Source organism: Stegostoma tigrinum, chromosome 2, assembly GCF_030684315.1.
Source record: "Stegostoma tigrinum isolate sSteTig4 chromosome 2, sSteTig4.hap1, whole genome shotgun sequence".
NCBI lineage: Eukaryota > Metazoa > Chordata > Chondrichthyes > Orectolobiformes > Stegostomatidae > Stegostoma > Stegostoma tigrinum.
This window is the reverse complement of record NC_081355.1, coordinates 160,633,501-160,658,791: the sequence shown is the minus strand read 5'-3', so window position 1 is coordinate 160,658,791 and position 25,291 is coordinate 160,633,501. Positions and strand designations below refer to the sequence as shown.

Here is a 25,291-nt window from a genome sequence, read left to right as displayed (position 1 = left end):
CCACTCCTGTCCCACACGCCCAGTCCTACATTCTCAACCACATCCCCACTCCTGTCCCACACGCCCAGTCCTACATTCCCAACCACATCCCCACTCCTGTCCCACATCCCCACTCCTGTCCCACATCCCCACTCCTGTCCCACACGCCCAGCCCCATCCCCACTCCTGTCCCACACGCCCAGTCCTACATTCCCAACCACATCCCCACTCCTGTCCCACATCCCCACTCCTGTCCCACACGCCCAGCCCTACATACCCAGCCACATCCCCACTCCTGTTCCACACGCCCAGTCCTACATTCCCACATTCCCAGCCACAAGCCCACTCCTGTCCCACACCCCCAGCCCTACATTCCCAACCACATCCCCACTCCTGTCCCACACGCCCAGTCCTACATTCCCAACCACATCCCCACTCCTGTCCCACACGCCCAGTCCTACATTCCCACATTCCCAGCCACAAGCCCACTCCTGTCCCACACCCCCAGCCCTACATTCCCAACCACATCCCCACTCCTGTCCCACATCCCCACTCCTGTCCCACACCCCCAGCCCTACATTCCCAACCACATCCCCACTCCTGACCCACATGCCCAGCCCTACATACCCAACACATCCCCTCTCCTGTCCCACACACCCAGCCCTATATCCCCAGCCACAAGCCCACTCCTGCCCCACACCCAGATCTCCCCACATTCCATAACCCACACCACCATTCCACATCCCCAACCAGAGCCTGCTCCAGCATTCAATAGGATCATGGCTGATCCGACATTCCTCATGTCCACCTTCCTGCCCTTTTCCCTGTAATCCTTGATTCCCCGACTGATCAATAATCTGTCGATCTCAGCCTTAAATATACACGAGTGCTCTGCCCCCACAGCTCTCTGTGGTAAGGAGTTCCAAAGATTCACAGCCCTCTGGAATAAGAAATTCCTCCCCATCTCAGTCTTCAGTTGATGCCCCTATACTCTGAGACGATGCCCTCTGGTCCTAGGCTCTCCCATGGCGGGGGAGGGGGGGGAACATCCTCTCAGCATTGAACCTGTCAAGCCCTTTACGAATCCAATATGTTTCAAGTCACCTTCCATGCCAATCCAATTCGCCCACCCCCCCCACCCAACAGATGGCCCATGCCACTCTTATGCCCCCATGGACTCCCATACCTACTCACCCACTATCTGTTAAGAATGGTCACAGTGTTAGTTCAGAAGAGGCCCACTGAGTCTATGCTGACATTTCTATACTAGTGCCACTTTCCAGCAGATGGATCCATGGCCTGGAATTTTATGACATTCCAAGTGTTCCTCCAAGGTCTGAAACTGTGGGCTAAGGGAACGTGCTGGAACTTCCAAAAGGGAACTGGGCATTTGTTTAAAAAAAATCTGCGAGGACTGAGGTGGTGGGAATCAACTGGCAGCTCTTGAAAAGAGCTAGTGCTGATTTGATGGGCCGCATGGTCTCTGGCGGGATATCATTGTTTGGGTTTTGCCTAGAGTGGGATTGCGAGATGGAGCGAGAAAGTGATGAAATAAAGGATTGTACAGATACTGTCTGCAGAATATTTAAGATCATTCCCCATTTTAAACGTGGAAGAAAACAGGAATAGGAGGGGGCTATTCAGCCCCTTGAGTCTGTTACTGAGCAAGGAGAAGGGTACATTGCTGTGTCCGCCATTTTGTTCTTACCCACACAGGCTCCTTCATGCAGCCTGTAACCAGCTCGGCAGATGCAGCTGTAGCTTCCCACGGTGTTGATGCACTGATTCCCCATCTCTTGCTGGCACTGCCCTTCAAACCTACATTCATCCACATCTACAGGTATGAGACAGAGAGAGAGACAAGGCTCGTGTTAGAAAACTCTTTCCTTTAAACTTACAGGAAGCACCCAAAAACGAAAAAAGTTTTTTAAAAAAATATTTTCAATTTTGGGGCAGTTCTGCCTAAGACCTTGGGTGAAGATGGTGTGTGAAGCAGTTCTCCTGAAAAGGAAGAAAATTAATAAAAACAGATTACCTTATATTAAGTTCAGAGACAGTCCCAGGCCAGAGGCATTTGAACAAAACCATGCAGAGAGGTTTTAAGGCCGAGATCATTTAAACTTAAGTGTATGAAAGCTCGGGAAAAATTGAGTTCAGATTTTTCAGACCGCAAGCTGAAGGATACTTCAACTCATCAAGGTGTTTTGAGAAAGAGTTTTTCTGGTGTGAGCATGCTTTAGGTGTCCTGTTAAGGCATGTTTATAAACACCTAAAGGCAAGTTTTGGAATTATATTACTTCCAAGTGTTTCTTAATTGCAAGAGGCATGTTATATGTAAATAAATGGTCGACTGTGTTGTATCTTAACCTATTTTCCTTAGACTTTAATATTATTGTTAAAACAAAAACTGCAATATTATATGCTTGTGTTTCAGTCAGAGTCCACTTCTTTAACCAAAACAATTTCAGCCTGGGATCGACCTTGTCAATGAGAAACATCAGCTGGGATGGAAAAACCACGGCACTGTTGGACTAAGGAAATGTGGGGACTGATTTATACACAGCAAGATCCCAGTAAGTGGAAAGTGATAATGATCTGGCAATCTGAGGGATAATTATTGTCCATGACACCATGGATAGATAAACTAATGGATAAATAAACAAATGGAAAGATAAACAAATGCTTTCTCTTCTTCTGAGCACCACGGAATTTTAAGTCGCCTGAGACAGCAAATGCAAACCAACTGAAAATTCGTCATTTCGACAGTATGGCAATCCCTCAGTACTGACCCTCCAACAGTGCATTGCTTCCTCAGCACTGACCCTCCGACAGTGCCCGCTCCCTCAGCACTGACCCTCCGACAGTGCATTGCTTCCTCAGCGCTCCGTCATTTCCCTGTGCATTTCCTGATTACACTGTGCTGTGGAATTCAGTGACCCTATCAATGTCAAGTGGTTGTCAAGTGGACTGAGTGAGTCTGTTTGAAGGAAAAGGAACAACTGGCAAACGGAAGGCTTTTAAAAGCGTGATATCAAGAGTCCAGAGACAGTATGTCCCTGTTAGGGTGAAGGGAAAAACTGGCAGGTTCAGGGATCCCTGGCTGATGAGGGATATTGAGGCTCTGGTCAGGAAAAAGAAGGCAGCATACACTGGGTTTAAGCTATCGGGCTCAAGTGAATCCCGAGATGACTAGCAAACGTGTCGGACCATATTAAAAAGAGAAATCAGGAGAGCAAAAAGGGTATGAGATGCATCTGGCAGATCAATGTTAGATAATCCCAAGAGGACCTGTAGCTATATGAAGAGTGAAAGGGTGGTTAAGGAGAGAATAGGTCCTCTTAAAGATCAGCACGGCCGTTTATGTGTGACGCCACAGGAGCTGGGGGAAATTTTAAATGAAAATGTCTCCTCAGTCAACACAATCATGGATGCTGTGGAAATAAGGGAAACATGTGGGAATGTTTTGGACCGCTTGCAGCCTTAAAGTTCATTAAAGTAGATAAATCCCCTGGGCCTGATCGTCTGTCCTCGAACATTGTGGGACGCAAGGGAAGAAATTGCAGAGCCTCTTGCAGAGATTTTTGCTTCATCTTTAGCGACTGGTAAAGTTCCAGAAGACTGGAGCGTGGCTAATGTTATTCCATTCTTTACGAAAGGTAGCAAAGATAAGCCAGGGAACTACAGGCCACTGAGCCTGATATCAGTGGTAGGCAACTTATTGGAGAGGATACTGAGGGACAGGATCAACCACCATTTGGATAGTCAAGGTCTGATTAGGGATAGTCAGCATGGATTTGTGATAACAAAGTGGAAGATGGATAGAGGAGAAGATAAGTGGAGAGGAGACAGGCAAGTTAAAGGGGTAGGGATGGAGCTTGTAAAGGTGAGTGTAGGTGGGGAGGTAGTGAGGGGATAGGTCAGTCCAGGGAGGATGCACAGGTCAAGGGGGTGGGATGAGGTTAGTAGGTGGGAAATGGGGGTGTGGCTTGAGGTGGGAGGAGGGGATATACGGGAGAAAGGACAGATTAGGGAGGCGGCGACAAGCTGGGCTGGCTTTGGGATGCGGGAGGGGGCCTCCCTAACCTGTTCTTCCTCTCACCTATCCCCTCCTCCCACCTCATGCTGCACCTCCATTTCCTACCTACTAGCCTCATCCCGCCCCCTTGACCTGTCCGTCCTCCCTGGACTGACCTATCCCCTCCCTACATCCCCACCTATACTCTCCTTTACTGGCTCCATCTCCTCTCCACTTATCTTCTCCTCTATCCATCTTCTATCCGCCTCCCCCTCTGTCCCTATTTATTTCAGAAACCCCTTCCCCTCCCCCGTTTCTAATGAAGGGTCTAGGCCCAAAACGTCAGCTTTTGTGCTCCTGAGATGCTGCTTGGCCTGCTGTGTTCATCCAGCTTCACTTCTTGTTATCTCGGATTCTCCAGCAACTGCAGTTTCCAATATCTCTGATACAGCATTGATTTGTGCAGGGAGTCATGTCTGACGAGTTTTTCGAAGAGGTAAGGAAGAGGATGGATGAGAGTAGAACAGTGGATGTTGTATATTGACTTTAGTAAGGCCTTTAGTAAGGTCCCATATGGCAGGCTAGTCATGAAGGTTAAGTCGCATGGAATCCAAAGACAGCTAGCTGATTAGGAAGCAGAGGGTGATGGTTGAAGGTTGTTTCTCGGACTGGAGGCCTGTGACTAGTGATGTGCCACAGGGGTTAGTGCTACGACTTTTGTTATTTGTAGTTTACATAGATAGTCTAGATGTGAATGTACAAGGCATGATTAGTAACTTTGCAGATGATACAAAATTAGGAGGCATCATTGATAGCGAGGAAGGTTATCAAAAATTACAGAGGGATCTTGATCAGTTGGGGAAGTGGGCTGAGGATTGGCAAATGCAATTCAGTACAGATAAGTGTGAGGTGTGGAAAGTCAAACCAAGGTGAGACTTATACAGTAAATGGTAAGGTCCTGAGGAGTGTTGAGGAACAGAGGAACTTAGGAGTACAAGTACATAGTTCGTTGAAAGTGGTGTCACTGGTGGACAGGGTGGTGAAGAAGGCATTTAGCATGCTGGCCTTCATCGGTCGAGGCACTGAGTATAGGAGTTGGGACACTTTGTTACAGTTGTACAAGTTGTTGGTGAGGCTGTGCTGGGAGTAATGTGAACAAGAACAAAGTTGCTGGAAAAGCTCAGTAGGTCTGGCAGCATCTGTAAAAGAAAAAACAGAGTTAACGTTTCAGGTCCAGTGACCCTTCCTCATAACTTGGAGTACCGTGTACAGTTTTGGTCACCCTGTTATAGGAAAGACATAGTTAAACTGGAAAATGCGCAAAGAAGGTTTATGAGGATGTTGCCAGGAACAGTAGGGCCTGAGTTACAGGGAGAGGGTGGACAGGATGGGACTTTATCCCTCAGAGCATAGGGGAATGAAGGGTGACCTTATGGACATGTATAGTATCATGAGGGGCATGGATAGGATGAAGGCATATCGTCTTTTTCTCAGGTTCGGTGAATTGAAAACTACACAGCATAGGTTTAAGGTGAGAGGGGAAAGATTTAAGAAGGACCTGAGGGGCACCTTCCTCAGACAGAGATGGTGCGTATTTGGAACGCGCTGCCAGAGAAAGCAGTTGGGGCAGGTAAAATGGTAATATTTAAAAGACATTTGGATAGCTACATGGATGGGAAGGGTTTAGAGGGATATGGACCAAATACGGGCAATTGGAGCTAGCTCAGTGGGCATCATGGTCAGCACGGGCCAGTTTGGACCAAAGGGCCTGTCTCCATGCTGTATTACTCTATGGGTCTATGAATCAAAGAATCCCAAAAGTGTGGAAGCAGGCCATTCAGCCCATCGGGTGTACACCAACCCTCCAAAGAGCATCCCACCCAGACTCACCCCATTCCCTATTTCTGCATTTCCCACTCTAGACACCATGAGCAATTTAGCATGGCCAATCCACCTAACCGGCACGTAAGACCATACGACCATAAGACATAGGAGTGGAAATAAGGCCATTCGGCCCATCAAGTCCACTCCACCATTTAAATCATGGCTGATGGGCATTTCAACTCCACTTCTCTGCACTCTCCCCGTAGCCCTTGATTCCTTCTGAGATCAAGAATTTGTCGATCTCTGCCTTGAAGGCATCCAACGTCCCGGCCTCCACTGCACTCTGCGGCAATGAATTCCACAAGCCCACCACTCTCTGGCTGAAGAAATGTCGTCTCATTTCAGTTTTAAATTTACCCCCTCTAATTCTAAGGCTGTGCCCACGGGTCCCAGTCTCCCTGCCTAATGGAAACAACTTCCTAGCGTCCACCCCTTCTAAGCCATACATTATCTTGTAAGTTTCTACTAGATCTCCCCTCAACCTTATAAACTCTAATGAGTACAATCCCAGGATCCTCAGCCGTTCATCGTACGTCAAACCTACCTTTCCAGGGATCTTTGGACTGTGGGAGGAAACCCACGCTGACATGGTGAGAATGTGCAAACTGCACACAGACGGTCGCCTGAGGCTGGAATCGAACCCGGGAGGCTGGTGTTGTCAGGCAGCAGTGTTAATCACTGAGCTGCCCCATGACTCCTGCCTTTCCTGTGAGGGCTTTGATTGTGGAGGCCCTGTGGTCGTCTCTCTGCCTTTGCCTACTGAGGTTCCCATTATTCCTGCTTCCTGAAATTGCAAGGTTCTGGACTGCCCTTGGACTGCGGAAGCACAGCATCTACAATGCTACCCGCGTGAAGGCCCTGGAGGCTCAGGACACATCTGTTAGTGACTTACTGAGGGGGACGTCCGTTCAAGGCCAGTAATTAAACCCAGTGCCCAGCGAGCAGACAGTCTCGAGAATGAGTAGAGTTGAGAGATGATGGGGGGGGACAGTGAGAGACAACAAGAGAGAGTGCAAGAGACAGAGAGAGAGAGAGAGAGAGAGGGGGGGGCAGGGAGAGAGAGAGAGAGAGAAAAGGGCAGGGAGAGAGAATGGCAGTGAGAGAAAGAGAAAGAGAGAGTGGGGCAGACAGAGATGGGGGGGCAGTGAGGACAGGGAAAGGGACAGTGGGTGACAAAGACAACGAGAGAGAGAGAGAGGGAGAAAGGAGCAGAGGGCTAAAATACTGGAGACAGACAGGGAGAGCACTGAGGGAGGGAGAGAGGGTGACAGCTGGAAAGAGGTGCTCAGGGGGTAAGGAAGCAGTGATATTGGGGGGATTAGAAAGAAGGTTGTGCTGAAAGATATTGAACAATTAAGAGCTCAGTTAAAAAACAAACCCAACAAGCTAATAATCTCTGGATTACTTCCTGAACCTCAGGCAAACTGGCATCGAGTAAATAAGGTCAAAGTTAGTTAAATGTGTGACTCAGGAGGTTGTTTGGGGGTTGAGAATGGGTTCAGTTCATGGGGAACTGACCCCAGCATTTGGGGGTGGAAGGGGTGGGCTTCACTTGAACTAGAATCCTAGTGAATTGAATCACTGAGGCTATAAGGTGAGCTTTAAATGAATCAAAGAGGGTCATGGATCTGGCAAGACTGAGAAAGCAAGAGGATTTGCCAATATTGCAGGGCAACTATTTGGATAATAATACTCAGAGTAGGACAGGAAGGGATAGAGGCTACAAACATGGGAACACAACAGTTAACAGCCTTAAAGGGGGAAACCTTGCAACTAGACTAAATTAACTGGTGGAACTAGTGGAGTGCCACAGGGATCAGTGCTGGGTGACAATTATTTATAAAATATACTAATAATTTGGATGAGGACAGTGAAGGTACAGTCACCAAGTTTGCGGGTGACACAGAAAATAGGTGGGAAGGCAAATGCTGAGGATTATAGGGTAGGTATGGAAAGGATGTCTCTCACTTGCTGACAGTGTAGGACCAGAGGGATCATCTCAGAATAAGGTGTTACCCTTTTAACACAGAGACGAGGAGGAAGTTCTTCTCTCAAAACATAGTTAATCTGAGGAATTTTTTACTGCACAGAGCTATTAGGGCAATGAGTGCTGCCTAAAGGTGATGCCCTCATCCTGTTATGGAATAAAAGAACTGAGGAATCAGAAGAGGCTTTGAGGGTTATAGGGAAAAGGCAGGAAAGTGGATTTGAAGATTTCATTGAACGACAGAGCAGACAATGTCCTATGTCTCTAACTGTTGTTACATCTTACCAAGAGCAGGAGCATCAGGGAGGGATAAGCAGAGGGATGGGAGGGGGACAGGCAGTCATTGAGAGGAGAGAGGGTGCAGAGTGAAAGGGAGACAGTGAGGGATCAAAAGGGGGTGAGAAGATGGGGGAAGGTCTGGAAAGAGGGAATGAGTGGTTGTAGTGATTGGAACGAGGTCAGCCAGGTGGGCCACATATGAGCTCCCCGATTGGGGCTGTTAACCTGGTCCAATCAGGGAGCCCTGGCTGACAGATATAAACAGGAGTGTCAGAGGGTCTGTTCACTCTCAGAACTGGCTCTGAGGGAGCTGGATTAGTGGTAAGGATTCTCCAGAAGTGAATAAAGGGTGACTTGATAATGGATACCAGTCTTGATGGAGTTATTCAAGAAGCAAGTGGGTTTTCAAGAGCAGGTGTAGGGATTTAGGATGGTAGACAGTGGAAAGAGGGGACTCAGGGGAAGAGACAAGGTGGAAGATGGAGAGTGCAGGTGGATGGAGAGAAGACGAGAGTGGGGAAGAGTAAGTAAGAGGGAGAGAGCAGGTGGAGGGAGACGGAGGAGGTTTGAGAGGTTAGTGTGAGAGATGGACTCAGATGAGAGAGGGAAAAGATGAGGCAAAGGAAAGGAAAGGGGACGGGTGGGGGACGTGAGTTGATCGTGGGGGTAAGAAAAGAGAAGGATGAGTCAGTGAAACAAATGAGAAAAGACGAGAGAGAATGAGGGAAAGGATAGAAGGAGTCAGATATGGGTCGGGGGTGGGGTGAGGCAAAGAGCAGGTGTCTCAAGGCAGTATTCAATGCTGTATTCTGTCTCAGCCCAAGGGCTGGGCAGATGCCTTGACAGTGGGCACAAAGGGATAATAAGCACAGCTGGGTTAGTCTAGGGAGGGATGTGGTGGGGTACATTGCCAGGGGCACGGAGTGGGGAGAAATGAGGGGACACAGGAGCTGGGGGAAAGAGAAACAAATGTTCAATTTCGAGGCTGATCCTGCCCCAAGCATGTCTTGAACAACAGCTAATTAGAACCTTTGGCAAAATTGTTGTAGGGCTCAGATTAAAATCTCATCCAAAATTCGGCACCTTCAATAATGCAGCACTCCCTCTTGAATCCATAACCTATGCCATAGGGTTGTAGAATTATACAGCATAGACGAGGCCCTTCAGCCCATTGAGTCTGCACTGACCTATTGACATTGAGCACACAGCCACATGTGTATTTTTTTATAAGAGATAATGGGAACTGCAGATGCTGGAGAATCCAAGATAACAAAGTGTGAAGCTGGATGAACACAGCAGGCCCAGCAGCATCTCAGGAGCACAAAAGCTGATGTTTCGGGCCTAGACCCTTCATAGCAGCTTCATCCTTCTGACGAAGGGTCTAGGCCCGAAACGTCAGCTTTTGTGCTCCTGAGATGCTGCTGGGCCTGCTGTGTTCATCCAGCTTCACACTGTATTTTTTTATATATAAGTTGTGAGGTTTTTTTCACCTCCCTCCCGTCCCAGGCAGTGTATTCCACATCCCCACCACCCTCTGAACCTCCTGCCTTTCGCTCTGAAATTTTGACCCCTTCAACGAAGGGGACAGCTGCTTCCTTGCCACCCTGTCCATGCCCCTCAGAATCTCACACACCTCTGCCAGGTCCCCCGCAACCTCCTTTGCTACAAGCTTATCCTGCTTTTCTTCATCACTGAAATGCACTGCCCCAAGCAGCATTGTCGGTAAATGATGGTGTTGGCTCAGCTCCATCACTTACCCGTGCAGAGCGCTCTCAAACCCAGGTCTACAGAGACACCAGAAAGTGCCTGCTGTGTTATTGCAGGAAGCATATTCTGGACTGGCTTCAGTCCCGAACCCTCAGACAGCGGGCATTCATTGATAATAAAGTGTGAGGCTGGATGAACACAGCAGGCCAAGCAGCATCTCAGGAGCACAAAAGCTGACATTTCGGGCCTAGACCCTTCATCAGAGATGAAGATGATGAAGGGTCTAGGCCCGAAACGTCAGCTTTTGTGCTCCTGAGATGCTGCTTGGCCTGCTGTGTTCATCCAGCTCCACACTTTGTTATCTTGGATTCTCCAGCATCTGCAGTTCCCATTATCTCTGGGCATTCATTGATATCTATTATACAACAGGTCTCAACAATCTCCCTATGGGTTACCTTCATCTGCCAGGAGAGGGGCCTCGACACTGCCCTATGGGTTACTCTCATCTCCCAGGAGAGGGATCTCGACACTGCCCTATGGGTTACCCTCATCTCCCAGGAGAGGGGCCTCGACACTGCCCTATGGGTTACCTTCATCTGCCAGGAGAGGGGCCTCGACACCACCCTATGGGTTACCCTCATCTCCCAGGAGAGGGGTCTCGACGCTGCCCTATGGGTTACCCTCACCTCCAAGGAGAGGGGCCTCGACACTGCCCTATGGGTTACTCTCATCTCCCAGGAGAGGGGCCTCGACACCGCCCTATGGGTTACCCTCATCTCCCAGGAGAGGGAGCTCGACACTGCCCTGTGGGTTACTCTCATCTCCAAGGAGAGGGAGCTCGACACTGCCCTATGGGTTACTCTCATCTCCAAGGAGAGGGGTCTCAACACTGCCCTATGGGTTACCTTCATCTCCCAGGAGAGGGGCCTCGACACCGCCCTATGGGTTACCCTCATCTCCCAGGACAGGGGCCTCGACACTGCCCTATGGGTTACCCTCATCTCCCAGGAGAGGGGCCTCAACACTGCCCTATGGGTTACCCTCATCTCCCAGGAGAGGGGCCTCGACACTGCCCTATGGGTTACCCTCATCTCCCAGGAGAGGGGTCTCGACACTCCCCTATGGTTACCCTTATCTCCCAGGAGACGGGCCTCGGCACCGCCCTATGGGTTACCCTCATCTCCCAGGAGAGGGAGCTCGACACTGCCCTGTGGGTTACTCTCATCTCCAAGGAGAGGGAGCTCGACACTGCCCTATGGGTTACGCACACCACCCGCAGGAGAGGGGCCTCAACACAGCCATATAGGTTACTCTCATCTCCCAGGAGAGGGGCCTCGACACTGCCCTATGGGTTACTCTCATCTCCCAGGAGAGGGGCCTCGACACTGCCCTATGGGTTACCTTCATCTCCCAGGAGAGGGGCCTCGACACTGCCCTATGGGTTACTCTCATCTCTCAGGAAAGGGAGCTCGACACTGCCCTATGGGTTACTCTCATCTCTCAGGAAAGGGAGCTCGACACTGCCCTATGGGTTACTCTCATCTCCCAGGAGAGGGGCCTCGACACCGCCCTATCAGTTACTCCGATCCCCCCACCCAGGAGAGGTCCCAGAGACCAATCCCACACTGGGCCTGGGGCAGAGGTAGGTTCCGTGACGAGAACGGACACTGGGAGAGAGTCTGGTTCATACTAAGCCGGAGAGACTGGGACACAGGCTCGAATACAGATTGTGAGACACAGAAACACTGAAAATAGCAGCACGAGTAGGCCATTCAGCCCTTCAAGGCTGCTCTATCATTCAATATAAATATGGCTCATCATCCAACTCAGTTTTGTGCGCTTCCTTTTCCCCTCGTGTCCTTTGATTCCCTTCAGCCCCAAGTGCTAAATCCAACTCCTTCTTGAAATCACTCAATGTTTGCCCTCAACTGTTTTCTGCGGTAGTGAATTCCCCAGGGTCCCCACTCTCTGGGTGATGGCTTTGCTCCTCACATCAGTCCTGAATGCCCTACCCTGTATCCTTACACTGTGACCCCCAGCTTCATTCTGTTCTACCCTGTCCACTGCTATTAGAACTTTACACTTTTCTACTAGATCCCCTCCTCATTTCTAAAGTCCAGCAAGTTTGATCCAAGTTGATTCAATCTTTCTTCATACATCAGGCCTGCCATCTCAGGAATCAGCCTCGTCATTCTTCACTGCACTCCCTCCATCGCCAGAACATTCTTCCTCAGAAAAGGAGACCAAAACTCCACGCAATATTCCAGGTGTGGTCTCACCAAGGCCCTGTATAGCTGCAACAACACATCCCTGCTCCTGTACTCGAAACGTCTCGCAATGAAGGCCAACATACCATTTGCCTTCTCTACCACCTGCTGCACCTGCATGCTTACCTTCAGCAACTGGTGCACAAGGACACCCAGGTCCCACTGCACACTCCCCTCTCCCAATTTACAGCCATTCAGGTAATAATCGGCCTTCCTGCTTTTGCTCCCGGACTGGGTAACCTCACATTTATCCACATTACACTGCATTTCCCATGTATTTATCCAATCAGCTTGCCCTAAACACACTCAGAAGCTGGGAAACTGACAAAGAAGCCCACTATAGCTGTGCACCTTCCCTTGCCCTTGTAGTTAGAATTTAGCCCTCTCACTGCCATGGCCTGGGTCTGCTTCCCAGACAGGGAATGATAGTTAAGGCAAGGCAATTGCCTCGTGATATTAGCGTTGGACTGACACAGGTAATATTCTGGGGATCCGGGTTCAAATCCCAAAATGGCAGGTGGTAGAATTTGAATTCAATAATAATCTAAATTGAGGCTAATGATGACAGTGAATCTATTGTCGAGTCTCGGAAAAACCTCATCTGGTTCACTAATGCCCTTCAGGGAAGGAAACTGCCATCCTTACCTGGTCTGGCCTACATGTGACTCCAGACCCACAGCAATGTGGCTGACTGTCAACTACTCTCTGGGCAATTAGGGGTGGGCAATAAATGCTGCCTGGTCAGCGGCAGCCTCAAACCATGAATGAATAAAAAGACACTGAATTCTCTGACCAGTTTGTGTGACAAGTTCCCCGGGTAATGATGAAGCTTATTGTGGAGCTTATTCAAGGAAAAGCTCCTGTGTGTCCTAGATAAGTATGTACCTGTCAGGCAGGGAGGAAGCTGTAGAGCGCGGGAGCCATGGTTTACGAAGGAGGTGGAATCTCTGGTCAAGAGGAAGAAGAAGGCTTATGTTAGCATGAGATGTGAAGGCTTGAGGGCTACGAGGTAGCCAGGAAAGACCTAAAGAGAGAGCTCATAAGAACCAGGAGGAGACATGAGAAGTTGTTGGCGGATAGGATCAGGTAAACCCTAAGGCTTTCTATAGGTATTTAAGGAATAAAAGAATGACGAAAGTAAGATTAGGCCCAATCAAGGATAGTAGTGGTAAGTTGTGTGTGGAGTCAGATGAGATAGGGGAAGCGCTAAATGAATATTTTTCAACAGTATTCACTCTAGAAAACGACAATGTTGTCGAGGAGAATACTGAGATACAGGCTACTAGACTATATGGGATTGAGGTTCACAAGGAAGAGGTATTAGAAATTCTTCAGAGGGTGAAGATAGATAAGTCCCCTGGGCCAGATGGGATTTATCCTCGGATCCTCTGGGAAGCCTGGGAGGAGATTGCCGAGCCTTTGGCATTGATCTTTAACTCGTCATTGTCTGCAGGAATAGTGCCAGATGACTGGAGGATAGCAAATGTGGTTCCCCTGTTCAAGAAGGGGAGTAGAGACAACCCTGATAATTATAGACCAGCGAGCCTTACCTCAGTTGTTGGTAAAGTGTTGGAAAAGGTTATAAAGGATAGGATTTATAATCATCGAGAAAAGAATAATTTGATTAGGGATAGTCAGCACGGTTTTGTGAAGGGAAGGTCGTGCCCCACAAACGTTATTGAGTTCTTGGAGAAGGTGGCCAAACAGGTAGATGAGAGTAAACCAGTTGATGTGGTGTATATGGGTTTCAGCAAGGCGTTCGATAAGGTTCCCCACAGTAGGCTATTGTACAAAATGCGGAGGAATGGGATTGTGGGAGATATAGCAGTTTGGATCGGAAATTGGCTTGCTGAAAGAAGACAGATGGTGGTAGTTGATGGGAAATGTTCATCCTGGAGACCACTTACTAGTGGTGTACCACAAGGGTCAGTGTTGGGTCCACTGCTGTTTGTCATTTTTATAAATGACCTGGATGAGGGCGTAGAAGGATGGGTTAGTAAATTTGCAGACGACACTAAGATCGGTGGAGTTGTGGATAATGACAAAGGATGCTGTAGGTTGCAGAGAGACATAGATAAGTTGCACAGCTGGGCTGAGAGGTGGCAAATGGAGTTTAATGCAGACAAGTGTGAGGTGACGCACTTTGGTAGGAGTAACCAGAAGGCAAAGTACTGCGCTCATGGTAAGATTCTTAGTAGTGTAGATGAGCAGAGAGATCTCGGTGTCCATGTACACAGATCCTTGAAAGTTGCCACCCAGGTTGACAGGGCTGTTAAGAAGGCATACAGTGTTTTAGCTTTTATTAATAGAGGGATCAAGTTCCGGAACAAAGAGGTTATGGTGAAACTCTGGTGCGGCCGCACTCGGAGTATTGTGTACAGTTCTGCTCACCGCATTACAAAAAGAAGGATGTGGAAGCTTTGGAAAGGGTGGAGGAGATTTACTAGGATGTTGCCTGGTATGGAGGGAAGGTCTTACGAGGAAAGGCTGAGGGACTTGAGGCTGTTTTCATTAGAGAGAAGAAGGTTGAGAGGTGACTTAATTGAAACATATAAAACAATCAGAGTGTTGGATAGGGTGGATAGGGAGAGCCTTTTTCCTAGGATGGTGATGGCGAGCACGAGGGGGCATAGCTTTAAATTGAGGGGTGAAAGATATAGGACAGATGTCAGAGGTAATTTCTTTACTCAGAGAGTAGTAAGGGAATGGAACGCTTTGCCTGCAACGGTAGTAGATTCGCCAACTTTAGGTACATTTAAGTTGTCATTGGATAAGCACATGGACGTACATGGGATAGTGTAGGTTAGATGGGCTTGAGATTGGTATGACAGGTCGGCACAACATCGAGGGCAGAAGGGCCTGTACTGTGTTGTAATGTTCTATGTTCTATATTCTATGACAGATTTACAGAGACAATGTGGGAGAGTCTAGGAGCAGAGGGCATCGTCTCAGAGTAAAGGGGCACCAATTTCAGACAGAGATGGGGAGGAATTTCTTCTCCCAGAGGGTTATGAGTCTTTGGAACACCACACCACAGAGAGCTGTGGGGGCAGAGTCTTCTTGTATATTTAAGGCTGAGATCGACAGATTCTTGATCCGTCGAGGAATCAAGGATTACAGAGAGAGTGCAGGAAAGAGGACATGAGGAATGTTGGATCAGCCCTGAGTGTATTGAATGTTGGAGCAGGCTCGAGGGGCCGAATGGCCTATTCCTGTTTCTGTTTGTTAAGGTTTGGACGTAGATGTCCAGAGGTTAGTCACATGCAAACCAAGTTTTACACAGTTCCTAACTTCGCAGCCTGTTGGTCCCACAAGGAAACCCGGATTACACAGGCACAGGAAGGAACCCAGCGTATTGGTGCAGTTTCCAGTGGGCTCACATGGATTGGGCGACATGAGACACTCATCAACATCTGCAAAAAAAACCCACCCAGGTTTCACTTTGCCCTAGTCCAGGCATTGAGCGCTCGATTCAGGAATCAACCCTGCTTCCTGCAGATACTGGGATTCACACAGTGATCCTTCAAAACCAGGAACAGGCAGCAGCACACAGGCACCACATCAATGCAGCAGGCTGGCACATTCAAACAGGCACCACCAAAAATAAAGACAACGCTGAGAGAAATAGATAACCCAACATCGAGTGCCGAGGGAGCACTGCACTGTCGGAGGGCCAGTGCCGAGGGAGCGCTGCACTGTCGGAGGGCCAGTGCCGAGGGAGCCCCGCACTGTCGGAGGGCCAGTGCCGAGGGAGCCCCGCACTGTCGGAGGGTCAGTGCCGAGGGAGCCCCGCACTGTCGGAGGGTCAGTGCCGAGGGAGCCCCGCACTGTCGGAGGGTCAGTGCCGAGGGAGCCCCGCACTGTCGGAGGGTCAGTGCCGAGGGAGCCCCGCACTGTCGGAGGGTCAGTGCCGAGGGAGCCCCGCACTGTCGGAGGGTCAGTGCCGAGGGAGCCCCGCACTGTCGGAGGGTCAGTGCTGAGGGAGCACACACAGTGTAACAGTTGTTTCTCGCATTGTTATATGTGGAATCTTGGTTTCTGCTAATTTTGGTTATTCTTCCTTGGTTTGAACAGGAACAATTGTTCCAAAGTATTTTGTCAACTGTAAACAGGTTTGAGCAATGTGGTGACGTGATACAGGACTGCACACTGACCAATCTGGTCTTTTCTGATATTACCAAACAGATTTCCATCACGGCTGTCAGACTGGAGTTGGGACCCCTGGCAGCTTACCGACACATTGCCAGGGAGCAGCGATTACTTGAAATCCTTCAGTACAGCTGCAATTCCCTCCATCTAAAACCAGCTCATCGGGGCAGGCACAAGCAGTACCATTCCTGACCTCCGAGATAATGGGAATTGCAGATGCTGGAGAATCCAAGATAACAGAGTGTGGAGCTGGATGAACACAGCAGGCCAAGCAGCATCTCAAGAGCACAAAAGCTGACGTTTCGGGCCGAGACCCTTCATCAGAGAGGGTCTAGGGTCTGATGAAGGGTCTAGGCCCGAAACGTCAGCTTTTGTGCACTTGAGATGCTGCTTGGCCTGTTGTGTTCATCCAGCTCCACACTTTATTACCCCCATTCCTGACCTCCACCTGGTTCCCAGGGCATTCCCACATTCCGCCAATCTCCACATCCCCTTTTGAGTGAAGGTAATCCACATTAGACAGAACAGTTGGTCAAGTAGATCCAGAGTTTAGAATTTTTCTCATCACTGTAGTGTGGAATCAATCATTTTTAATGTTAATCTATCCCTAACAAACATGCACATGAAGACAGTAACGCAGGGATAAAGAGGGCAAAGCTCCCACTACTCTTCAAAACCGAAAGTGAACTGAAGAAAAAGCTCCCTACTCCTTTAACGTGAAAGTGAGCTTCCTTTACACTGTGCACTCAAACACCCCAAGGCCAGTGACAACACTGGGATAGATACGCAGTAATGCTCCCTCTACACTTTTAAACTGAAAGTAAAGCGTCCTGTACCCTTTTTAATTAATGGCAAAGCCCCCGGACACTCTCCCTATCAAAGACTCCAAAGACAAGTACAACATCAGGTCAGACACCGGGCAAAGCTTCCTTTCCTCTTCAGCCGAGAGTAAAGTTCCCTCTCCTGTTTTCAATAAAAAGCAAAGGCCTCACTATTCCTCTAACTGAAGGTAAAGCTTCCTCTACACTGTCCCCCCATCAAACACACCCAGGGCAGGGGCAGCATGGGGTTAGATACAGGGTAAAGCTTCCTCTACGCTGCTTCCCATCAAACATTCCCAGGGCAGGGACAGCATGGTGTTAGATACAGAATAAAGCTCCCTCTACACTGTCCCCCATCAAGCACTCCCAGGACAGGGACAGTATGGTGTCAGATAGAGAGTAAAGCTCCCTCTGCGCTGACCCCCCCATCAAACACTCCCAGGACAGGGACAGTATGGTGTTAGATAGAGAGTAAAGCTCCCTCTACGCTGTCCCCCCATCAAACATTCCCAGGGACAGGGACAGCACGGGGTTAGATACCGAGTAAAGCTCCCTCTACACTGGCCCCAGTAACCATTCCTCTGCAATAACAGTCCAATAGATTGAAACAGGTATGATTTGTGCCCAGAGGTTTCATGGTCAATACTATTGGTGGCAGAAAATTTGACATCTCACACATTTAAGTAGGATCTGGATGAACACTTAAACTGCCAGGGCAAAGTGGTCTATGGACCATGTGCAGGAAAATGGGGTTCGTCAAGTTGGTGTTTTTAGCCTGGCACTGACTTGGTGAACCACAGGGCCTGTGTCTATGCTGTGCGTCTCTATGGCTTTCAACGAACTAACACACAAAGAGTAATACTGTAGCCTGCAATGTGGCTGATTGATTGAGTTAGACTGGATTACTGCTTGTCAATTCTCTGGCTCAGAGACTTTGAACTGGACACAAGCTTGAGACTGTGGTGCGCCGCGTGGAGAGGTGGGTCTTTCTGGTCAGCTCCCTCTCAGTGTTTGTCAGGGGGTTATGGAGAGAGGCAGGTTAGGACAGAATGGATGATCTATGGGCCAGAGATGTGCCATTGTACATCCCAGCTCAGCACAATCATAAGGCAGTGACTGGAGGCTGCTCCCTTGCAACCAGTTTTCAATAACATCACCACACAGGCAGACTGTCTCCTTCAGAGGTTTTAGCATGGTGTCAGGTGTGGAGCTGAGGCTGAGAGTTAAGAGCTGTACAAAAGCTGTCAGAGCTGCCAGAGAAACAAGGGAATGGTCAGAGCTGTGAAGCTGATTTGGAGCAGGGGACTAAGTGTGGTGTGTCAAAATTTGCAGATGACACTAAGGTGAATGATGGAGCAAAGTGTGCAGAAGACAATGAAAGTCTGCAGAGGGATATAGGTAGTCGAAGTGAGTGGGCAAAGGTCTGGCAGATGGAGTACAATGTTGATCAGTGTGAGGTCATCCGTTTTGGTAGGAATAACAGAAAAACAGACTATGTTTTAAATGGTAAAATAATTGCAGCACGCTGCCGTGCAGAGGGACTTGAGTGTCCTTGTGCTTGAATCGCTAAAAGTAGGATTGCAGGTGCAGCAGGTAATTAAGGCAAATGGAGTTTTGTCTGCCATTGCTCGAGGGATGGAGTTTACAAACAGGGAGGCTATGCTGCAGCTGTATAGGGTCCTGGTGAGGCCAAACCTGGAGTAGTGTGTGCAGTTTTGGTCTCCTTACACGAGAAGAGATATACTAGCACTGGAGGGGGTGCAGAGGAGATTCACTCGGTTGGCTCCAGAGTTGAGAGGGTTGGATTATGAGGACAGACTGAGTAGACTGGGATCATACTCATTGCAATTCAGAAGAATGAGGGGGGATCTTATAGAAACATAAGATTATGAAGGGAAGAGATAAGGTGGAGGCAGGGAGGTTGTTTCCGCTAGCAGGTGACACTAGGACTAGGGGGCATAGCTTCAAAATAAAGGGAAGCACATGGAGGACTGAGGTCAGGAGGAACTTCTTTACCCAGAGGGTTGTGAATCTGTGGAATTCCCTGTCCAGTGAAGCAGTTGAAGCTACCTCACTGAATGTGTTTAAGACAAGGCTAGATAAATTTTTGAACAGTAGAGGAATTAAGGGTTATGGTGTGCGGGCGGATAAGTGGAGCTGAATCTCAAAAAGGTCAGCCATGACCTTATTAAATGGCGGGGCAGGCTCGAGGGGCCAGATGGCCTACTCCTGCTCCTAGTTCTTATGTTCTTATGTCATGTTCTTATGAATCAAGAAATGGTACAACACTGCATAACACAAATGGGTGCACCTTCCATCTGCCAGCCCCAGTCAGAACAAAAGGTGATGTGGAGCTGAACTGTTTGTTTTTCCATGTGAAATGGAAAAATTACAACAAAACTGCTTCACTAGACACAGCAGCTACACCAAGCTACAGCCTGGCCACTTTTGGAACAAACTGTTTGAAAGTGCATTCCACTCTGGACCTCTCTAAAGGGGAGAAAATAACTGCAGTAGGCAGTTGAAGGTACATTTTCAACTCCACATGAGCTTATGAATGAATGGTATGTGTTTGACACTACCACCTGAGGTGTAAAAGATCCATTGATCAATACTTAGATCAGGCCATCCAGCCTGCACAATGATCCAACTCAGTCCCGATTCCCACTTCCTCTCCATACCCTCTGATCCCTTTAACCCCAAGAACTATATCAAACTTTATATCTACGGCCTCAACCACTTTCTGTGTTGGAGAATTTCACAGACTCCCAACATTTTTCTCTTGTCTCCTCCTAAATGGCCCATATCCTTAGCCTCTGACCCCTGGTCCTGGACTCCTTGGTCATTAGAAACATCCTTCCTGTGTTTCTTCTGTTTAACGCTGTTAGAATTGCATAGGTTTCCATGAGATTACCCCCTTATTCTTCTAAACTCCAATGAATATAGGTAGGTGATGGTCTGGAGGTATTATGATGGACTGTTAACCCAGAAAATCAGGTGTTGTTCTGACGACCCGAGTTTGAATTGTGCCATGGCAGATGGTAGAATTCAGAGATGAATGTGCAGCCCAAGGTGGTATACTGGATAGAGGAAATACAGTCATTATCCTCCAGAAGTCGACAGTAGTGATGTTAAAGTGCATTCTTCCAAGGAGCCAAGTCAACTGACCTTGAGGAAGCAAAGGATGTGCTCTACTGGCTAAACTTCAGCAAGGAAATCAAGGTGCCCAGTGAGCTAGAGGGCACAGACTTCACACAACATCCCATACAGACCATGGACGGAGCTGAACCTTTTCACACTCACAGGAACTGATTACCTCATCACCAGATACTACATTCCCAATGACAATGAGGTGGACCAGCTGACTTCAACAATTACTTCAAGGATTGGCAAATACCTGACAGCATACTATCGGCACCTAACAATCTCACTGGGAGTCAGTGCCATTGGCTGGGTCAGTCTGGGATGTCATCTTTCATCAGCAGCTCTCGAACTTGCTTCATTTCTCCTCATTCCAAGCACACCAGCTGCCAATGTAGTCCCACACATACACACAACTGGAGAAGTGTTCTTCAATCCGCAAAATATGAACTCACCATCTCCATCTCCACACCAACCATCAGACCAAGAGACCCACAACACCTCAACAGCACCGCAATGTCATAATATACAGAAATGACACTGCCCAAAGGAAGGACATTGCCCCAAAGCTAACAATAATATGGACACCATTTAAACACCGTGTATGCACTACAAATGCACAAAGTCAGTGACCCACTTGGGTAATGCACTGGAAATCAAGTTCCACTGTTCTCTGGAGTCTTCACAATGATTAAATATTTCAAGAAGAGGTAGAGTTACCCAATTTCCCAATCTTTCAGACCCAGATTGATAGGAAGCACATTTCATCCCACTGTTTAAGGATTGAGAAAAGGTGGAACAACAGAGCTCTTAGCCTGGTGTCAGTGGTGGGAAAATGCTAGAAACTATTTTCAGGGATGATCAATACAAGGAAAATTCTTTGAGGATAAGCATGTAGGTGCAGCAGGCAGTGAAGAAGGCAAATGGTATGTTGGTCTTCACAGTGAGAGGATTCGAGTCCAGGCGCAGGGATATCTTGTGACAATTATACAGGGCCTTGGTGAGACCGCTCCTGGAATATTGTGTGCAGTTTTGATCTCCTGGGAAAAGATGCTATTGACACAGAGGGAGTGTAGCAGAGGTTCACTAGGCTGATAGTGGGAATGGTGGGTCGGGCCAATGAGGTATTGAGGTGGTTCGGCATATATCTCAGGTTTAGGAGGGGAACAGAGACATAGAGGCGTCTTGAAAACCAGTCTCAGAATAAGGAGGTAGGCCATTCAGGACCAAGGTGAAGAGGAATTTCTCACATCAGAAGGTGGTGACTCTTTGGAGCTCTTTAGCTCAGAGGGGTGTGGAACCTCAATCACTGAGCATCTTCAAGACTGAGGCTGATAGGTTTCTACATAACAAAGACATGAAGGGATACAGAGACATTGCAGGAAACTGGTGTTAAGGTGGATGATTTAATTCGGTAGTGGAGCAGGTACATGAGGCTGAATGGTCTCCTTCTCATGGTGTGTGTCCATGCCTAAAGTTTCAAGTCTTACTCGTTACTTTGGTGAGGCCCTTGGCATGCAACTCTTATACCCAGCATGTTATTCCGGTCATTTGGTTTGTCTACAGCATCACCCGAGTTTTAATTTTTCCCTCCACTAATTGGATGATAGGTCACTGCTTTGCTTGTTACTCAACTGCTGACACTTTACTCACATGATCTGACACTTTTGATCACTTGCAGAGACTTATTATTCAGTCAATCGACAGTCCACTCATACCACCTGTATGATCTTTTGAGCTCTCTGCCGATAAACTCTGTGCCTGTGTGCTTTTCTCCACTTCACCTGATGAAGGTGCAGTGCACCAAAAGGTTGTGATTTTAAATAAACCTGTTGGACTACAACCTCGTGTCGTGCGACTTCCCACCTTGTCCAGTCTTTCTAGGGTTTACTTTAAGAGCTTCTTGTAGCGCAGAGTCCAGATCACCTACCTCGTTGGTGAGACTCAGAAACAGTGATGTTCTCAGTGATGTTCCCAAACGACTCAATTCCATTCTGAGGAAAGACGGAGACAGTGAGGAATGAACAAAAGGCCAAGAGGAGGAAGAGCGAAAACCGAGGGAGAAAGATGCAGCATTAGGGAGGGAGATGGTGGAATGGGAGAGGAAGGTGGAGGATTGAAGTAGGGACATGAACAGCGAGGAGGAGGAGGTTTGGGTAGGTGGGGGGCAAGTGGAGGCTGTCGGGAGTACAGTGAGGAAGGTAGGTACAGGACAAGGATGACTAGGATCAGTCAGTCAGGATCTGCCAGAGAGGATCTGTTAGTGAGGATCTGTTAGTGAGGATCTCTTGGAGCAGCCTATGAACAGAGTTAATGAAAATAATCTTGGAAGGTGTGTATCTGATCAATGATATTGCAGTGATGGGGGAGAGGATAAAGGAACAGAGGGTCAAAGCAAGTTTGGAGGGAGGGAGTGACGGCATGGAGGGGGTGAGGGTGAGGGGTGTTGAAGGTGAAGGGAATGTGGGTGAGGGTGAGGAGGATTGAGGGTGAGGAGGGTGAAGGGGTGAGGGAGGGGAGTGGGGATGAGGGTGGGGGGGTTAAGGATGAGAGTGAGGGGGGTGAGGGTTTCGGGGGTGGGGAGTGTTGGGGTGAGGGTGGGGTTTGAGGGGGAGGGGGTGAAGGTGAAGGGGTGGGAGGGTGAGGGGAGGTGAGGTTGAGAGTGGGATGAGGGTGAGGGTGGGTTGGGTTTGAGGGTGAGGGTGGGGGAGGTGAGGGTAAGGGGGTTGAGGGTAAGGGGCGCTGAGGGTGCGGGGATGAGGGTGTTGAGGGTGAGGGGGTTGAGGGAGTGGGTGAAGGTGGGGGGTTTGAGGGTGAGGGGGGTGAGGGTGAGAACTGAGGGTGAGGGTGAGGGTTTGGGGTGAGGGTGGGTGGGTGAGGGTTAGGGGGTATGAGGGTGAGGGTGAGAGTGAGTGTGAAGATTGGGAGTGAGGGTGAGGGTGGAGGAGGCTGTGAGGATGGGGAGTGAGGGTGAGGTGAGGGTGTGGGTGAGGTGAAGGTGGGGCAGGGTGTGAGTGAGGGTGAGGTGAGGGTGGGTGTGATTTTGAGGGTGGGGTGATGAGGGTGGGGGTGAGGGTAGGCGATGAGGGAAAGGTTGGGGGGTTGAGGATGTGGGTGAGGGTGGGGGGGTGAGAGTGTGGGTGGGGGGTGTGAGGATGCGAGTGGGAGCGTGATGGGGAGGTGAGGGTGAACCGACCAAGTGACTGGGTGGGGTAAGGGGGGTGATGGTGATGGTTGGGGCAGGGGGGGGTGAGAGTAAGGGTGGGCGTGGGGTGTGAGAGGGTGGGAGTGGGGTGAGTGAGGGTAAGGGTGAGGGGGTTGAGGGTGAATAGGCCGAGCAACTGGATGGGGGTGAGGGGGGTGAGGGTGGGAGTGGGGTGGAGGTGGGGGTGTAAGTTTGAGGGTGAGGGTGGGGGTGTGAGAGTGGGAGTGAGAGGGTGGGAGTGAGTGGGTGAGAGTGAGGGTGAGGGTCGGTGGTGTGAGGGTGGGGTGGGCTGGGCGTAAGGGTGAGGGTGGGGGTTGTGGGGGGAGTGCAGGTGAAGGTGGGGAGTGAGGGTGAGGACGGGGAGTGAGGTTGAGAGGGGGTTGAGGGTGAGGGCGAATGTGGGTGAAGGAGGTGAGGGTGACGGTGAGGAAGGTGAGGGTGAGGGGATTGTGACGGTAAGGGTGAGGGCGGTGTTGAAGGTGAGGGAGGTGAGGGTGAGGGGGTTGAGAGTGAGTGTGAGGGTGAGGATGTGAGGGTGAGGGGTGAGGGTGAGGATGTGAGGATGAGGGGTGAGGGGTGAGTGTGGGAGGCGAGGGTGAGGGTGTGGGGTTGAAGGGGGTGAGGGTGTGGGGTTGAAGGGGGTGAGGGTGAGACTGTGAAGTGAGAGTGAGTGGTGAGGGTGGGAGGGTGAGGGTGATGGTTGGGAGTGCAGGTGAGGGGGGGTGATGGGGTGGGGTGGGAGGATGAGGATGGGGTAGTGAGGGTGGGGGGAGTGAGGGTGAGAGGGTGGGGGTGTGATGGTGAGAGTGGGGGGTGGGGGGTGTGGTATGAGGATTGAGGGTGGGAGTGTGAGGGTGAGGGTAGGGGTGAGGGTGGGGGGGTGGGGGTGAGGGTGGGGGGGTGAGGGTGAGGGTGGGGGTGGGAGGGTGAGGGTGAGGATGAGGGTGGGAGGATGAAGGAGAGGGTGAGGGTGGGGGTGGTGTTTGGGGCTGAGTGTGGGGGTGTTGGTGAGGGTTGGGGGTTGAGGGTGGTGGGGTGGGGGTGAGGTTGGCGGTGGGTGTGGGGGTGAGGGGGTGAGGGTGAGGGTGGGAGGGTGAGTGTGGGTGAGGGTGAGGCTGGGGGTGAGGGTGGGGGTGTGGGAGAGGGGTGGGGGTTAGGGTGAGGCTGGGGGTGGGGTTGAGGGTGAGGGGTGGGGGTGAGGGTGGGAGGGTGAGGGTGAGGGGTGAGGGTGGGAGGGTGAGGGTGAGGCTGGGGGTGAGGCTGGGGGTGAGGGTGGGGGTGAGGGTGAGGCTGGGGGTGAGGGTGGGGGTGAGGGTGGGGGTGAGGGTGAGGGGTGAACTGACCGAGTGACTGGGGGCCGCTCCGTGGCAGCAGCCTCCGAGGAACAAAAGGACTCGGAGCGGCAGCGCCATGTCCCGCGGACTCAACATCTCCCGGCAGACAGGGGCCCAGCGTGGAGCTCCGCTAGATCGAGGAGGCCGAGCGCGGAGCTCTCTGCCAGCTCAGAGCTCCCCTGTAGGTAAGGGGCCCAGCACAGAGCTCCGCCGCAGGGAGGAGGCCCAGCACAGAGCTCCGAAATAAAAACGGAGCCCAAGCTGAAGCAGTGACATCACGGGCATCGCCCGCCAAGGGCCCGGTGCGGAGTGGCAACCCAAAGTGGGGCCTAGCACGGAGCTCCAAGCCACAGGCGGAGCCCCAGTACGGAGTTTCAAACCACCACTGAGCCAAAACAAATTCTGGACCAAGCCTTCCCTTTCCATGGCCTGCATTTCAGAATAGAATCCCTACAGTGCGGAAACAGGTCCTTTAGCCCAAGTCCACAACAAACTTCGGAGCATCCCACCCAAATCCATTCCC

The 25,291-nt window shown here is 50.1% G+C and overlaps 1 protein-coding gene across 5 annotated transcripts in view; it reads right to left on the bottom strand.

Annotated features, from left to right (window-relative positions):
- Window positions 1-24,900, bottom strand: part of si:ch211-221n20.8 (uncharacterized protein LOC100034409 homolog) — a 115,760-nt gene extending 90,860 nt beyond the window's left edge. For all 5 annotated transcript variants that reach the window (XR_009443037.1, XM_059640885.1, XM_059640886.1 and 2 more), the window contains exons 1-3: window positions 24,778-24,900; window positions 22,160-22,223; window positions 1,688-1,813 (exon numbers count right to left, since the gene is read on the bottom strand). Coding sequence is in view for 4 of the 5 variants with exons in the window: in XM_059640885.1 (XP_059496868.1) it covers window positions 1,688-1,813; window positions 22,160-22,223; window positions 24,778-24,864 (277 nt within the window). In the remaining variant the exon portion in view is untranslated. The remainder of the gene's footprint in view (window positions 1-1,687; window positions 1,814-22,159; window positions 22,224-24,777) is intronic.
- Window positions 24,901-25,291: the final 391 nt, after the last annotated feature.